This window comes from Coffea arabica, chromosome 8c, assembly GCF_036785885.1.
Source record: "Coffea arabica cultivar ET-39 chromosome 8c, Coffea Arabica ET-39 HiFi, whole genome shotgun sequence".
NCBI classification, from domain to species: domain Eukaryota; kingdom Viridiplantae; phylum Streptophyta; class Magnoliopsida; order Gentianales; family Rubiaceae; genus Coffea; species Coffea arabica.
Genome location: NC_092325.1, coordinates 43,709,415 through 43,726,234, shown reverse-complemented (window position 1 = coordinate 43,726,234; position 16,820 = coordinate 43,709,415). Strand labels below are relative to the sequence as shown.

General features: G+C 35.3%; 1 protein-coding gene across 1 annotated transcript; it reads left to right on the top strand.

The window, feature by feature from the left end:
* The first annotated feature begins 5,926 nt into the window (after positions 1 to 5,926).
* On the top strand, positions 5,927 to 15,664 carry LOC113707091 (SPX domain-containing membrane protein At4g22990-like). The gene is made up of 11 exons (XM_072063358.1): positions 5,927 to 6,349; positions 8,565 to 8,623; positions 9,320 to 9,440; positions 10,017 to 10,328; positions 10,611 to 10,715; positions 10,872 to 11,326; positions 11,445 to 11,746; positions 12,251 to 12,426; positions 13,308 to 13,498; positions 14,419 to 14,552; positions 15,357 to 15,664. Exons 2-11 carry the CDS (start codon positions 8,571 to 8,573, stop codon positions 15,593 to 15,595), a joined length of 2,088 nt encoding a protein of 695 aa, XP_071919459.1. The 5' UTR covers positions 5,927 to 6,349; positions 8,565 to 8,570; the 3' UTR covers positions 15,596 to 15,664.
* The last annotated feature ends 1,156 nt before the right edge of the window (positions 15,665 to 16,820 follow it).

The window sequence follows — 16,820 nt, the reverse complement described above, 5'->3', positions numbered from 1 at the left end:
TGGACCACATAAAAATGACCAAAACGCAAAAATTAATGGACATAGGACGAATTGACGAGCAGTGGGGCATGAAGGAGAAACATTTTGTTGGAAGTCGACGGCGCCAAAAGAATAAAGGAGAGGTGGGAAAAACAAGAGAAATTCATTGGTCAGAAACGCATGATGGCCTATAACGATCCAACCCCACATCATGGGCCGCATTTCGCCGTCTTGTGCTTAAATGCATAGTACTCCCTCCGTCTCACTTTGATAGTCCCGTTTCTTTTTTCACACAATTTAAGAAAAAATAGTTAACTTTGTTGAAAAAGTAAATTTAGATTGCTATTTTTCTAAAATACCCTCATATTAAATATGGTACAACTTTATGGGAACTTGAATTGATGGTAAAAAAAGAATCAACTCTCATTAAATGGGGTAGGTTTATAGTAACAACTACTTACATTGAATAAGGGTATTTTAGGAAAATTAAAATATAACTACATTCTTCAATTGGAAAGTAGATTACAATTTGAGACAGATAAAAAAGGAATACAGGACTATCAAAGTGGACGGAGGGAGTATTTCTTAGCTAGCCACCGTCACTGAGCCACAAAGTTGAGTACGAGTTAGGAAAAGTTTGTCTGGCCTGAAAATGATGATATGTGAGACATACTTACAGTTTACAGGATAAATTACCAATAACAACCCTCTTACAGTTTTGCATATTATCATCACATAATTAATTTCTCTAACACGTATTCCTTTGGTCTCTTTTATGTAAGGTGGAAAGAGTTGAAAAGCACCTTTTGCAACTGACACTCCAAAAAAGCATTTGATGAAATTTTGATATTCGCTTAATTTTCTTATAATTTGCGTAAATATCCCGTGAACCTCCTATGGTTTTGCTCATGCTAACAGAATTTCCTTATAGTCTTATATTCCTTGAATTCCAGCCCCACTTGTTGACAAAAATGTTTTTTTTTTTTAAAAAATAAAAAATAAAAAAAAAGTTATTAGACCCTCATTCTATTTATGTAGTATTTCAACAACGGTAATACCATTATTTCAACTAACAACGTTACAGAGGTTTTTCCTATTAAAATTTCATTTTACATAAAGCTGTAAGGTAGAGGTTATTTGGATGGTTTAAAATGGTAGAAGGATCATGTAATAATTTATACTAATTTATATGAGCTTGACATTTGCGTTTCAAAAGATAAATTCTTTCTTCAAACAATACAAATGCTGAAACAGAATCATTTTACAGGTAATTTTTTCCTTTTTGGGTCCATGCAGAATTGGAGAGAAAAAGTACCAAGATCACTCCAAACTTAACACATTGTTTGAATGATCAGTTGTAGCAACATGAAGCCACAAATTTAATTGATTCAATAGTGAACCCAGAAGCATTATTGTCATTATTATTATTATTATTATTGTTATTTATTAAAGAAAAATATGTACCATTAGACTTGAGATCCAATCCTGTTGCATCTGAGCGGTGCTTCATATATGGGACAGGATCACGATCACAGGCACGAGCAATCCAGAGAGAAGTACCGTTCCTAGTTGTTCCGATTGGATGCTCAATAATTGCAGGTTTCACTATTTTACAAGTTGAAAAAAATGGAATGCATGACAGCCACTTTATTTGGCTTGAAAAACATGGAAAGCAAAATTATGCCAGTCTTGACTACATATAGCCAATTAAGCATGACCAGATTAATCCTACTCCATGAAGGTTGAGAGTTTGTTTTTATTTTTTCTTAAGTTCTGCTGACTGTTGAGATAATGACAATAATGTGATGATCATAATTGAACAATTAATCACACTCCACCAGCCAGGGTTTTACTGCTCATTAATTTACCCCAAAAAAAAAAAAAAACCATTGTGGTTAAGTACATATATACTAATAAGCAAAGGTAATGCTAATAATAGTCTTGGTTGAGCCAAAATTGTCGCATGATTAACTAATACTAATAAGCTACTTCTCCCGTGTGGTCTGGATATTCAGCTCAATTTGCAAGGAGAAATAACTGGAAAACTATATGACTTTTTCCTGCATAATATTGCTTGTCTGGCAATTACCAAAATTTCTTTTTTTTTTTTTCGACGCTCGGGTCTTACTCCTATTCTATCTTATTTTAGGGGGGACCCAACTGAATCTATTGGAGGACCGACGGGGACTGAATCAACGCTGAACCGGACGGCCTGTCTGGATTTGGAGAGCCACACCTGTGACAATTAGTGCCTTAGTGGGAGATAAGGGTTCACCAAGCCTTAAAGGCTTGATGGTGGCCAACTCTTCTATTGAGAGTTGGTTCAATTAGCAAAATTTCAAGTATCTAAATATTGCACCCTTTTAAACGTAGAAATTAGATACTATAAAACATATACAGATTTTACCTTTCATCGGAGAGAAAGAAGAGATCAACATATATGGGTTCAAGGCTTTGCAGCGGTTTTATTCAGGGGCGGATTTAAGGTGGGGGCACGGGCCCCCACTGCCTCCCCTCAAATTTGTATAATAGTTATACAATTTTGATATAATTGTAAAGGTACCCCCAGAGTTTTTTTAGAACAAATGTGAAAAATAGGTCACAAAATTTATATCATTCACTTTCCTCCTCTGGTCTCCCATTTTTTTCCCAACAGAGCCAAGTACCAATTATATCAGTCCTTTCTTTTGGTCCCCACTCCCCAATTTCCTTTCCTCCTCTAGTCCCCATTTTCTCTTCACAACCGACGGCTCTTCTTTCTTCCCCCATTTGTATTTATTGGTGAATTTATTATTTTTTTGCTTAAAAAATTAGAAAAAGAGTAGATAAAAAATTTGATGTTATTTTTGTCCCCACTAAAATTTTTTTCTGGCTCCGCCCTGGTTTTATTGTACATTAGATGTGGTGCTCTTTATTACTTTTTCCCATGTGTGTGTATACTACGACATTCTATTATTCTCTACAAGGTGGCTTCTTGTATGTTTCCTCCTGCTCTTATTCAATCATTCAATCTATGCTATTGTCTGTGTTGCATGTGCATGATATACATATATATAGATATATGTATGGAAATAATGAGATAATGGATACTCTGGATGTCATATATTTTACTCCTAGCTACCCGATTGCGATGGAACCACCCATGTCTCTTGTCCTATATCTGTTTCTTTTTGCCAAGTAGCTGTTTCAGTTCATCATCAGATCGGATAATTAATTAAACATCATGAATGAATAACGAAACCCAAAAAATGCAAGCAAGAAAATGCTGGAGCAGAAGATTGAGAGGGTTAATGTTTTGTCTCCAATTTTTTTGCGACGAGGATTGTTTGGAACGTGTTAATATTCATTCGACAAAGCAAGTATGCTAAACAAACCGCAGCTTTTGTCCATGTTATATATAGGACTATATTCAGTCCATGATTTCCCTGTTTTTGGCTTGACCTCGGGGGAAGAAAAGATTAACATTGGGAATGATTTCTTCAAGAGATCCAACAACGTACATACAGTCCACTAATCCTCTATTTTTTAATTTTTTAATCCGAATTAGAGTGCGGTTAGGCATGAGTTTTTATGTGTTGTGACATAAAAGATGAAAAGATCAGTCCCACTCAAGGTTTTCAAAATCGGGATCTTACCTATGATCATTTTTTGATTTGTAGGATCGGATTGTAGGATCGGATCGTAGAATCGGTAGATCCTACAAAAAAATGTAATAAATTGTCATATTTATAATTTTTAAGTTTGCAATTCATAAATATAGTAACAAATAATGTAATTCATGTGCAATCAATATAATTATATTGTTAATTAAGGTTAATTCATTTCTAAAGGCTCTAAATCATATTAATTTATTATAATAAAGACACAAAACACTAGCTCCATGTGATAACCTATAACAAAGATCATTTATTCACTTTAGTGAATTATATGAGTCAAATTTAAAGATTCATCAAATTTTCTAGGTTTGGAATTGGGCTTAATTATTTACATGGATTTAAAGCACTTTGAATATAGTTTACAACGCAACAAACGACACTCAATTTCGAGTTTTCTACACAAAGATATAGTCAAAATACTAAAATTATTATTTAATTTATTGAAAATAATAGAATCGTATCAAGATTGTAGGTTGGATCGGTAGTCTTGATCGAATCGTAGGATCGATCCGGATCGCGATCCTAACAACGATGGTCCCACTGCTAATTAAGTTGCTAACCTGCCTAAATATCCCTTTGGGACTTCAACTTGAAAAACAGCCTCAGAGGATGAGGTAATCTTATCCTCGAAACTGCCCAAAAGGTCGAGGAAAAGAAAATGATCGGCAGCCACGAAAACATAATAAAGTCGGATTCCTTCTGATGCTGGCATTACTATAAATGAAGGTGCGTACTCTTGATACCTGCATCAAGCATGAAAGGTGCTTTTTTTTTTTTCTTTTCCTCAACTTTTTACTTGATCTTTTGAGGATCGCACACGTTGCAAACAAATACTGGGAAGATACAAGTGCAAGAAAGGGACCAGCGCGCATTTATATGATTATGTCCAAAGCTAGAGATGTTCTGATGTATCAGCAGTAAAAGACAATAGGAATCCCTAGATCTTACATGGTGTTTGTTTTTTTTTTTTTTTTTTAATTGGTTTGTTGTTTTTTGGGGGGGACCGGGGGGGGGGGGGTGTGCGGGTGGTGGTGTATGGGGCTAAAAAATCAGTTTCTTGATTTCATGGCATGTACAACGATAATAAATTTCTAAAATAACTACGTAGCGGCCTCCCTTGTGAATTTCTTAAAAATTCTTTGCATGTCACATGGAGGTACAATGATTTATTCTCTGCTTTTTCTGTTAATGTAAGTGGGGGGTTTTGAACTTAATATCTTTTATTTACGTTTTCTTTTCTCAAATCATCTAACGCATCAATCTTCCCAACTCAGTCTTCGTTTGATAAAATTGAAATTTGAATTTTGAATTCTAGAATCTAAAAGTTAAAAATTAAGTGCTGAAAATATTAAATGGTTGAATTGATAAAGTTACATGTATTTGCAAAATAAAACACCATTCACATTTAAAACATATAGGGTGCAAAGGAAAAAAAAAGTTATGAGAATATCATTATTAATCTATATATACAAAAATTGAATTGTCGAACAAAAATAAAACAATTTGCAAGGATGGGGAGGAGAATACAGCGTATGCACCACTTCCACCACAAGGTCCTACATGTGGTATTTGACTACTTTGATGTTACAGAATTTAAAAAAATAAAATAGAGAGTATGATATAAATATTTAATGAATAATTATTATATATATTAATAGTGTACACGCAGCAGCACATATAGATTTATACTCCCTCCGTCCCACTTTGATAGTCATGTATTCCTTTTTTATCTGTCTCAAATTGTAGTCCAATTTCCAATTGAAGAATGTAGTTGTATTTTAATTTTTCTAAAATACCCTTATTCAATGTAAGTAGTTGTTACTGTAAATCTATTCCATTTAATGAGAGTTGATTCTTTTTTTTTTTACCATCAATTCAAGTTCCCATAAAGTTGTACCATATTTAATGTGAGGGTATTTTAGGGAAATAGCAATCTAAATTTACTTTTCCAACAAAGTTAATTATTTTTTTTTAAACTGTGTGAAAAAAGAAACTGAATTATCAAAATGTGACGGAGAGAGTACTATTTAACATGAGTATGAATTTTAACTCCCAGTCTTCTACTCAAGCATGCACACATAACTAACGCTTATAAAGTGGTAATGATATAAAATTTATTCTTGAATTAATGATTAATTTATCAGCAACGACTTGAATCAAAAAGCGTGCAAATGATAAAAAATAAAAAAAATATAAATACACAGTGCTCAGCTCATCTCATCGTTAATTCGTTGTAGCGCTATCATAGCTATATGTAGTATATATACCAATATTAATCCGAGACATTCCCGTTTCTTCATCCTTCGCCACCACCCCAGCCGACCCCCCAAAGCCTCCTTCGCTCTCGTCTTTTTTCTCTCGCCTTCCTCCCTCTAATCATTCCAAGCATATATGTATATATATCTAAACATATATGTGTATGAATATCCTTTGAGTTCTCAAGCCGAAGCAGAGTTTTCAAATCGATCCGATTTCTCTTTTTTTTTGCCGCCATAAACAATCTCCGTCCGAATCTCCGGCCATTTTGTCTGGAATCAGCTGCTTCTCCTTAACATCTTTTTTCACGTGTTTCCCATAATTGAGTTCTCTCGAGTTACGGAACTTCTCGCACGCGTTTGTTGATGATCATCTAATAATAGAAGAATTGTTCGTACTCCATAGGCCAGCCGCCAGCCTGAATTGTCTTCGTTGATCATTTTTTTTCCTATTAACAGGTACAAATTTTTAAATCTTAGCAAAACTGGTTAAAATAGAGATATATGTATGAATATATGCACGTGAATGTATGTACGTAGTCCTTGAAATTATGATGCATATGCTTCATTGCTCGTGAAATTGTCAGTTTTTTTTTCGTCGTATTATCTTTGGCCGTGGCTAAAGAAATCCGGTGTTAACGGAGTTGCTGGATTTTGTGATGGGAGGTCGTTGAGTTAGATGAAAAGATTGAATTTTGAAGAATTAGAGTAGCTTTAGTCTGAAACTTTGCTGTTTTTTGTGGAGTATTTACAAAAATTCAGATAAAAAGCATTCTGCTTATCTTTTTTTAGTAAGGTAAGGCAATCGTGTGCTTTTTATCTGATTAAGGAGGACATCTTCCACCTTTCATCCAAGATACACACTGTTTATCTTCTTTCCCATGGGCTAAAGCAGAAGTATTAGCAACATTCTTGTCCAGCTTACTGCACTCATTGTCTATCTCTTAGTTCCATAACTTATTCAAGAGCTTTGCGGAGTAGGAGTATTCTTCTGTTTCATATCAGCACATATCAAATCAAATACTTGCCTAAGGCAATGCACTGGATTCCACCATGACCATCCATGGTCATCACAGGGGAAGAAGCAAGCAAGTGTTGTTTGGTGGTCTTGATAATTTGTTCAAATCCACCAATGTCAACCCTGAAGACATTGATATTCTTGTGGTGAACTATATAGTTTGCTCAGTCCAGCGACTCGGCTTTCTGTTTATTTGTCAATCACTACACATCAGGAGCAGGGTTTAGATCTTCTTCAATTGGGAAGATTTGGAAGAGAGTTTGCTTGTATTATTGTGTGGAGGTGTTTGGTATGAACAGGAGAAGGGAATACCATCAATATTTCTTTTATTTGAAATAATTATGAATATCTGTGCAGATAACCAGATTTTAGTGAAATTGTCATCGAGTTAAAATCAAAAGATTGTGTTTTGTGATTGAAAGCGAGTTTTAATGAGTATCTAGTACTTAAATTTAAAAAATATTTATAAGTGTGCTGGTGATTGTATTTTTGTTTATTTATTTATTTGTTATTATTATGTCTTTTTTGGTGGTTTTTGTAAATCTTTTTCACGTTTTTGCAAATTAACAAAAATAAATAAATAAATAAAAGGATCATATGCGGAGAAGGAATTGATTTGTTAACTTGCGATGCATTGTTTGCTTCGCTTATCAAGATATGGTATTAAATTGGCTGCATATCAGTATGCATGTGTGTGTTTACGTATATAATTGTTGAATTGGAGTGTCCATGAATTTAGTTGCTAGTCATCAGAAAAGTGCATGATCATTGCTGCTCAATTGGTCTGCTTCTTTTTGGTTTGGAAGGAAAATCTGAAAGTTTGGTGTTACAAAGAAGTGTAACTTAACCAAAAAAAGAAAGAAAAAGATTTGTTATTTTTTAAGGTAGGTCTAGAGCTGGAGGACTTAATCTTGGATTTAGATTGGGATTACCTGTTATAAGCTACTGAAAATCAACACGTGATCGAGCTTACCTAGCTGATATAAAACTAGTTTTTTTTTTTATCAGAAACGAGAACAATTTAATACCAAATATGTTCTGCCTAGCATGTAAGTGATTGGAGGAGTTGACGTTATCCTTTTATGCTGAAAGCTGGTGATTCCCTTATGTTTTGAGATTTAGAAAATTCAAGATTAATACTTGGAATTGAATATGTAAGAAGGATGTATAGAACTCTTGCTGCTAGATCAGCATGATAGGTATGATATATATATATATATATATATACAACTAAAAATGTGAGAACCTGTGCCTTATTATGTAACTTTTTTTTAATTTATTTGTTTCTTTTCTTTTTTTTTTTCTTTGTTTTTCATTTGTAATGATTCAAATTTGGTAAACTGGTTGTGTGACATTTCGACCTCAGAAAACAATGAATCCTGTGCACGATTGAACTGTTACTGCATGTCTAGTTCTCATCAATGCGAGTATATTCAGTCCATAAAGAAAAGGTTTATGATACTTAAAATCATCTTTACAAGTTCCACTTTTTCAGATAGCATGTTTAGCATTGCCATTGTTGTTGTAAAGGTGATATTGATTTAGTTGTAAATGACATCCTCATAAATGCATTGGTATAGACACTTACTTATTCTTAGTACACACATATTTTTGTGCAATGTCACTCTTATGCGAGGTTTCATCCTTTTTCTGTAGTAAGAGATGGTTGCATTTGGGAAGAAGCTGAAGGAAAGACAAATTCAAGAATGGCAAGGGTATGTTGCCTGCATTATTTTCATTAAGTTTGAATTTAACATTCTCTAGCATCGTTTTTCTTCTTTGTCAGAAAAAAAGGCAAAATGCATAAATAATTTTCCATATGCTATAAAAGCTTAATTTTTCTCGCATTATTTTTTGTTGGAAACTAATGACTCTGCAAAATATTTGTTTTGGCAAGAATGAGATGTTCAGTTATCTGTAGCTTAGACCAAAACAAGTTCTGAACAAATTATAGATTACCAAAAAACTTTTACTCTTCAAACTAAAATAGAAAGCTGATTGACTTTGAGTAAAGTAAATTATGCTGAACAGTAGAGCTACATTTTTTGTCCACTATGCTTGGGGGTATACAGATGATTTTTCTGTGGAGTTAGTTCTTTTGAGGAGTACAACATGTTTTTTCAATGGGATATAGCTTCACATCTGCTAGTTTAGATAAAAGAGATGCATCAACTTAATAGACTACAGTAAAATGTATGCCTTGCTTAATTGAGGAGAAAAGTGGAGTCTAATAATATGGGGACTCAATTGCTGTGGCATGTAGAAAAGCACTTGAAGTGAGAAAAGGGTAGCAATTATGACAGATGTAACTTGCTGCCAGTACCTTTTTTTACTTGTTGCCAGTTCTTGTTATGTACTTACAAGCTATGTTTATGTCGATGTGTGAGATGTTATAGAATGCTATCTTTCAGATACTATATCAACTACAAGCTAATGAAGAAAAAAGTCAAGCAGTACACCCTCCAGATTCAAGCTGGAGCACTAGATCGCAGATATGTTCTCAAGGATTTCTCTCGCATGTTGGATAACCAGGTACTTCTCCAATTTTGTTGATGCATGATTTGACTTGAATAGAAACACAAACATATCAGGTTATTTGGCTGATGATTTGATTATAAAAAAAGAAACATATTGTTCATGAGAGATATTGGGAAATATTTACTTTACTTGAATTGGGATCTTTTTTTTTTTCGGTCCTTTTTTTTGTGTTGTGTTTTTGTGGGGGGAAGGGAAGGGTGTTTGTATAGATGAAAAGGTTAACTGCCATAAGTATGTCAATTGCTGCAGTTCATTAGTTCCCTGCATGTTTAGAGAATTAACATATTGCACACCCACATGCTGTCTGCTACAGCCTGTCTTGAGGACCAGCAGAAATATGCATTTTTTCTCCCCTTAAGCTTTTACAATTCCACTATCTCGTTAGTGTGTGTGTGTCTTTTTTGAGATGTAATAAGCAATAACGTAACAGGGTAAACTGAAATTTCATATGTATATGTTTGTGATATACTCATAAGAAAGGTTTGTAATGCAAGAATAACTTCGTTAGTATAAGTTTGAAAATTGACTTCTCATTCACTCATTTTTTATTTTTTCTTTTTGCTGTCACAGATTGAGAAGATTGTTCTTTTTCTTCTGGAACAACAAGGCCTACTTGCTAGCCGGATAGAAAAACTTAATGAACAGCAAGATTCTCTTCAGGAGCAGCCTGATATAAGTAAGATATCAGAGCTCCGAGAGGCTTATAGAGAAGTAGGGAGAGATCTTTTGAAGCTTCTCTTTTTTGTTGAAGTAAATGCCATTGGACTGCGAAAGATCCTCAAGAAGTTTGACAAACGCTTTGGCTCTAAATTCACTGATTACTATGTCAAAACTCGTGCTAATCATCCCTATTCTCAGCTTCAGCAAGTTTTCAAGCATGTGGTAATGTGCTCAACTTGAATGCTTTGTGTCAAATCTATAAGTTGGATGTTTGTGGTACTTATTTGTGATGTTGTTTTATTGTTTCCAAAAGTTTATCGCTAAAGAAAACTTAAAAAACTCTCTTCTCAAATGAAGTTTTCCATCCTTCCTGTTGATAGAAAAGATTAGAAACTTAGCCATGGACTATGTTGTTGTTGTCATTGTTTTGCTGACAGTTCTGGTTTCTTAAGAAACAAAGCATTGATAGAAAGTGATGTTATTGAGAATGGATATCACTGGCAGGGGGTAGGAGCAGTTGTTGGAGCAATATCCCGCAATCTTGCGGAGCTTCAGGACCGTCAGGGAAGCTACTTATCAATTTATGACCAGCCTGCTCTACCGCTACAGGTAATCTGTATTTACGATGCAGTCAACTAATTGGATTGTATAGATTTTAGCCTTTACCTTGGTTGTCCTTCTTAAAGGTCCTTTTGACTAACAATAATTCATTTATTTGCTGGGAAATACTCATCATTTGCTTCCCTCTTTATGGTATATCTGCAGGATCCTGTGGTCGACTCTTTAAAATCAGCTGTTGATAGATTAACCTATTCAACAAATTTCCTTCATTTCCTAGCGCAACATGCACTTATTATGCAAGAAGAATTACCTACTCCCATTGAGGAACATATTGAAGATGGAAGTTACCACTTTATGTCTCTTCTATTGAACTTGGCAAACACATTTCTTTATATGGTCAATACATATATTATTGTCCCCACTGCAGATGACTACTCAATAAGCCTAGGTGCTGCTGCAACAGTTTGTGGTGTTATAATTGGATCAATGGCTGTCGCTCAGATTTTCTCTTCTGTATACTTCAGTGCTTGGTCTAACAAGTCATACTTCAAGCCTTTGCTGTTTAGCAGCATAGCTCTTTTTCTAGGAAATGTCTTGTACGCGTTGGCTTTTGATTTCAATTCAATAACTATTCTTCTTATTGGACGACTATTTTGCGGGTATGTATTTCACTTTGTGGAATTAATTTGTCTTTGCACATCACAGCAACAGCCACGTCCATGCATATATATGATTTATCTTTTGTTGTCTAGACAGTAATAACACTTATCTGTGCAGTTTTGGTTCAGCTAGAGCTGTTAACCGACGTTATATCAGCGACTGTGTGCCACTTAAGATTCGCATGCAGGCTTCAGCAGGCTTCGTTAGTGCTAGTGCACTTGGAATGGCATGTGGTCCTGCACTGGCCGGGTTACTTCAGACTAATTTTAAGATATACAAACTCACATTTAATCAAAACACCTTACCTGGCTGGGTTATGGCTTTTGCATGGTTGGCCTATCTAGTATGGCTGTGGATCTCATTTAGAGAACCTTCTCGTGAAAATGACAAGAATCATATTTCAGAAGGGTCAAATAATGGTACGTTTATTTTTACAATCTCCTTTTTGCCTTGTATTCCTAATTTGGGATGTATGTTCCTTTTCCTTTTGCCCTTCCGAATTTTCCACAAAAATGGCTGAAGAGTTAATTTGGAACAAAGTTGAGATTTAAGTTTTGCATTGTCGAGGACTAGAGGATTTACCAATAAAAGATTTCAAGTTGATGTCCCTTTTTTTGCTTTGACCTCATAAGTTGTATATGTACTTTCCCATGTAGGGCTGGAAATGAGGTTTTACCCTTAGGTGCTGCTTGAACATTTGGAAACCTAAATCGTGATTTTGAAGTGTGTGCTTTGCTTTTAATGAAGTCGATGTTGTTTCAGTTTTTACCTTGTGTTAGATTACAATCTGAAACATATTATCTACAATAAAATTTGAATTCCGCCCCTCTTTCTTGTGTTATAACTATCATTCCATTTGCTTCAGTTTTCCTTTTTCAGCACTTAAAAGTGATATTGAGAGGTCTGATTTTTTTTTGTGACAGTGGAAAGTGAAAACCTAGAAAAGGGCCTTGCACAACCATTGCTCCTGACTTCAGAGGAAAACCAGCAACAGGATGACGACCAAGATTATGATGGAAGTGAAGAAGCTTCTGAGGAATCTCGTGGGCCAGCCACCTCAATAGGATCAGCATATAGATTGCTCACACCTTCAGTGAAGGTAAGCTCGTACTTGCTTCTGAGGTTTCTGGATCCGAAGTGTCCAATAAAACATGTTATTTGAAAGTGGGTGGATTTGTTTCATTTTATCTAGGTTAAGTGCACTTCCTTCCTGCATCTACAGGAAGTTAATATACTGGATTATGTGAGAACGAATTGATCCAAAAAAGTAAGAATCAGGGGAATGGTTAGATGGATCATAAATTTTCTATTTCTGTCTGTGTTTGTTGCTGATGAATTTGCTGCTTCTTTCTTCATCTACATCTTCTTTTCAGTAATTGGAATGGTAAAACAAATGAGAAATCATCACGCTACAAGTTCATTTTGTTTGAATTTTATCTTTTGTTATACTTTGAAGGTCATAGTTCTTTGCAAGTTCTCTTAACTTGCTATTACTTTGATACAAGAAAGAAGCTTTATCAGAGTTATGTGCAACACAGTTTCGTTCTGGTTGTGAAATGAATTAATCAAATGATAAAGTTTTTGCATTTTCTTTCTTTTTGGGTGTTTTGGTGTCTGTAAGGGATGAATATATAGCTTTTGGTGACAACTGCATGAATTAGCTGACCAAGTCACTTCATTTATCCGAGTCCTTTTCTGTTTGTGGACTCCCTCTTCCCCCTCCATTATGTTGGGTTAAAGAGGCAGTGGAGATTTATAGCTATCACCAAACACTCTGATCCATAAAGTGAAGTAAATGATTTTTCCCGTCCCTTTGTGTAATGAGTTTCACAAATTGTGTGGTCAGTGAGTTGGCTTCCTTTGTTCCATCTTGGTTCAAACCCTGAAGTCCAAAATGAGTAACCTAGTAAATATAAATCAATAGTTTGTATAGAATTGGTTTACATGTGTCACAATGCTTATGGAACTTGATCTTTTCAGGTTCAACTGTTGATTTACTTCATGTTGAAGTATGCAATGGAAATTTTACTCTCAGAATCTAGCGTTGTTACAACGAACTACTTTAGGTGGTCTACGGGCACAGTTGCAATCTTCCTGGCAGGTCTTGGCTTGACAGTTTTACCCGTAAATATTTTTGTTGGGAGCTACATAAGTAACATGTTTGAGGACAGGTAAATTATTTTGACAGCAGAGATAGTTGTGATCCTTTTCTGGGAAACAAAGTGTTCATTTTCAGCTTTGGTTTTATAGTGGCTTTCCTTAGGTACATTTCATTAGAAATCATCATTCGCCATAACATAGTAATATTCGGTTAAGGAACATTTTAACCATCAATAACATCACTACTTTCTTTTGATGCCTAAAGAGGATGGGAACATGAGATACATCCCTAGGTTGTGGAGAGAGGGAGAGTTCTCGGGTGATTTTTTTTTTTTTTTTTTTAAGTATAACTTTGGTAATCTTTCTCCTCTTTTCCCTCCCCTTCCTATATACCGGGTTAATTCATTTTGCAGGAGGAAAGTCTCTTTACTACTTTCCTGTCCTCTGCTTTTGTTTTGACCAAACATTGGTTGAAATTCTATCAGAGTAAATGTTGGTGAAAAATAGGATTTCAATTGAAGTTAGAACTTTTGCTTGTACCTTCTAGTTAGATCTCATTGGAAGGGATTGTTTAGGAGGATGCTCTTCTTCAGGATAGACCCTTCTTTACTGAAGACGGGTGTCGGTTTATAAAATTGAGTAGACCTTTTGCTTTTCTGTTGGCCAGGTCTGCCATCACTGTGACCACATAGAGAAGCAAACTATGTTGATCGGTTGTTTGAGTAATGGTAATATACTTATATTCCATAAGGAAGATGTTTCCTTTGAACTTGCTCAGAAGTACAAGGACGATCTAATTTCCCTACACTACTGCCTTTTTAGGATTTAGTTTAATTCTTGATTAGAAGAATTTTACCAAACCAGCTATGGGCACTGTTGTCTGGCATGAGAAATGTGATAACCTCTTAATAATGCCAGAGTCAACTTTCTTGTAAAATCTTTTCTACAAGAAGAGTAACTGACTATTTTGTTCCTATGCATCCATTTGCAGGCAAATTTTACTTGCTTCTGAAATTATGGTTCTCCTGGGTATACTCTTCAGTTTTCATGTAATAGGGAAGTATACTGTCCCCCAATATGTCTGCTCAGGACTCGTAATGTTTGTTTCTGCCGAAGTATTAGAAGGTAAGATCAATCTGTTTTACTCCCTGAAAAATCTGTCTATTAAGTTTAAGAGGAAGCAGGTGCATCATATTTTTACAATCAAAAGGCATGTTTATCGGCAATTCCTAAAACTAGGAACCCAGTTGTTTTGAAAATATGCCCTGAAGTAGGAGAAGAGAACCACCACTAGGATTTTATAGTATTGTACTTTGGCCATGCCGAGACATGATATCATTAATATCCATTGTCCATTTATTCTGCATTGATCTGCAGCAAGATTACTTTCACACAAGCGCAAAATGCTTAGACTCCAAATATGATTTACTTGGAACATTATGCTGTTGCCATTTTCACTTTAAACCTTGTGAAGCGTAAACTGCCAGTGAGGCACGATCGAACTGTCTTAGAGTAGAAACCTAGTGCTTTTGTGCTTCAATACCATGATTTCCTTACGTATAGCTTGATGAGTTTGCTTTATGACAAAGTTCAAGTGGCAAAACTGTACCTAGACATGCTGTCTCCATAGTTGTCCAATAAAATTTCATAAAGAATTGTCCAATAGTCGCCCTTGAATTTATGATCAGCAATGGTGGAAGTCTGTTTGCTGGATACTTGGCCACATTGTGACCTGTAGCATCATTCGAGTAAATACAGATCAAGACAGTAGAAACACGAGCTTGTGATATAAAATGTAGTGGCTCTAACTTGTTCGTCTAACTTAGTAGTCTGATGTTTTGGGCTTTGTTGTTTGGTGCTGCCATCTTTTCTTGGTGGAATTGAATGACGCGCGAGCTATAAATTTTTTTTTTTTTTTTTTTAATTCAGGTGTCAATTTATCACTCCTCTCCCGAGTCATGTCGTCTAGGCTTTCTCGTGGAACTTATAACGGCGGACTCTTGTCAACCGAAGCTGGTACAATTGCTCGAGTCATTGCAGATGGAACCATCACGCTGGCTGGTTTCTTAGGGCAGAATAAGCTCCTGAATTTCACCCTTCTTCCTTCATTACTGATATGCGTTGCATCAATTATTGCAACCTGCTGTACCTATAACTCTCTTTACTAGCATAATGTACTGAAGTTCAATAGCATCTTCGATTCTTAATGCATTCTTATTCGAGTTCTTTGTCTCGTATATCTCTTTGTCAATCGATTGGTTTTGCATACATCTTTTTTGTTGGTTTCTTATTAACGCTGCTGTAGTTGCTTTGTATAAATAGTTGATCAATAATTTCTATTTTTTTAACACACACACACACACACACCCACACAACCGTCATCTTGGCTAGGTTATAGTACATACAACCTTTGTTAAGTTGTATTGACGCATTGCACAGCCAGTTGTATTGACGCATTGCACAGCCAGTTTCAGGACAAAGAAATTCCTAGTTTGCAATTTGTTTTTTTCTTCGTCCCTGAGTGTTCTCTCGCGGGATTTGGCGGCTGGCTATCCACAAGAATGTGCAAAATCAATTATGGCAAAATATAGGCTTTGTTTGGAAAGCAATTGTTACGTTTCTCGTAAACATATTTTTCAATCATCTTTTTTTCTAAGGTATAATAATTTTTCTACAAAAAAAATAAAAAAATGCAATTCAATAGTTTTTCTCTAAATGATGGGGGTTTGATCAGGTGTTGCAGTTCATGACTGTTTATGATCATGTTTATACAGCAAAAGTTTTTGTTTTTGTTTTTTTTTTTTTTTCAAAAGGCCAAAACCTAAAGCAGCATATAAGAGGTGCTCTTCTCAGCCTACATTTTATATTCAACCGTCACCTGAGTTATTGTTCGGTTCTTGACTTTTTTTTTTTTTTTTTTTTTCTTTTTCCGATTCTTGGGAAGAATCTTGGCGTAGCAACTCCTAACATTAAACTCCCTTCTTCCACTCCAGCAGTCTCAGACGCTTCAGACTCGGAAGAAGGAAGTGCGTGAACTTCAAAGTTGCATATACTATAAAAGTTCGTCAAATTGATAAATGCTGTGAATATCAAAGAGATAGATGGATTAGTTGGAAGCTTTAGAGCTCCAACACAATCAAAAAGCTGTGATGTACGGTACCCCATAACCATTCCATTTACTAATGCTGAGCAGCTCAGAGGTAAGTAGTTGGACGTCCATAATCAAAGTCGTGGTCCACCTCGTGACAATTGCGACACTCCAATCCGTATCAGTCATAGCCATAGGGAACATCACCTTCGCCAAAAATAGCCACTCTGGCCTTCTCAGGTCACTGTAAGAAAGAGGAAACAAAAATCACAGGCAAGGTACAAACCGAGTTCGAAAGTTTACAA

What these genes read in the sequence shown, in the direction of transcription:
- LOC113707091 (XM_072063358.1), top strand. Translation starts at nt 8,571, where the DNA reads ATGGTTGCATTTGGGAAGAAGCTGAAGGAAAGACAAATTCAAGAATGG. An exon ending in TTCAGAAGGGTCAAATAATG is followed by an intron (nt 11,747 to 12,250) that starts GTACGTTTATTT and finishes TTTTTGTGACAG; the next exon opens with TGGAAAGTGAAAACCTAGAA. An exon ending in AGTAACATGTTTGAGGACAG is followed by an intron (nt 13,499 to 14,418) that starts GTAAATTATTTT and finishes ATCCATTTGCAG; the next exon opens with GCAAATTTTACTTGCTTCTG.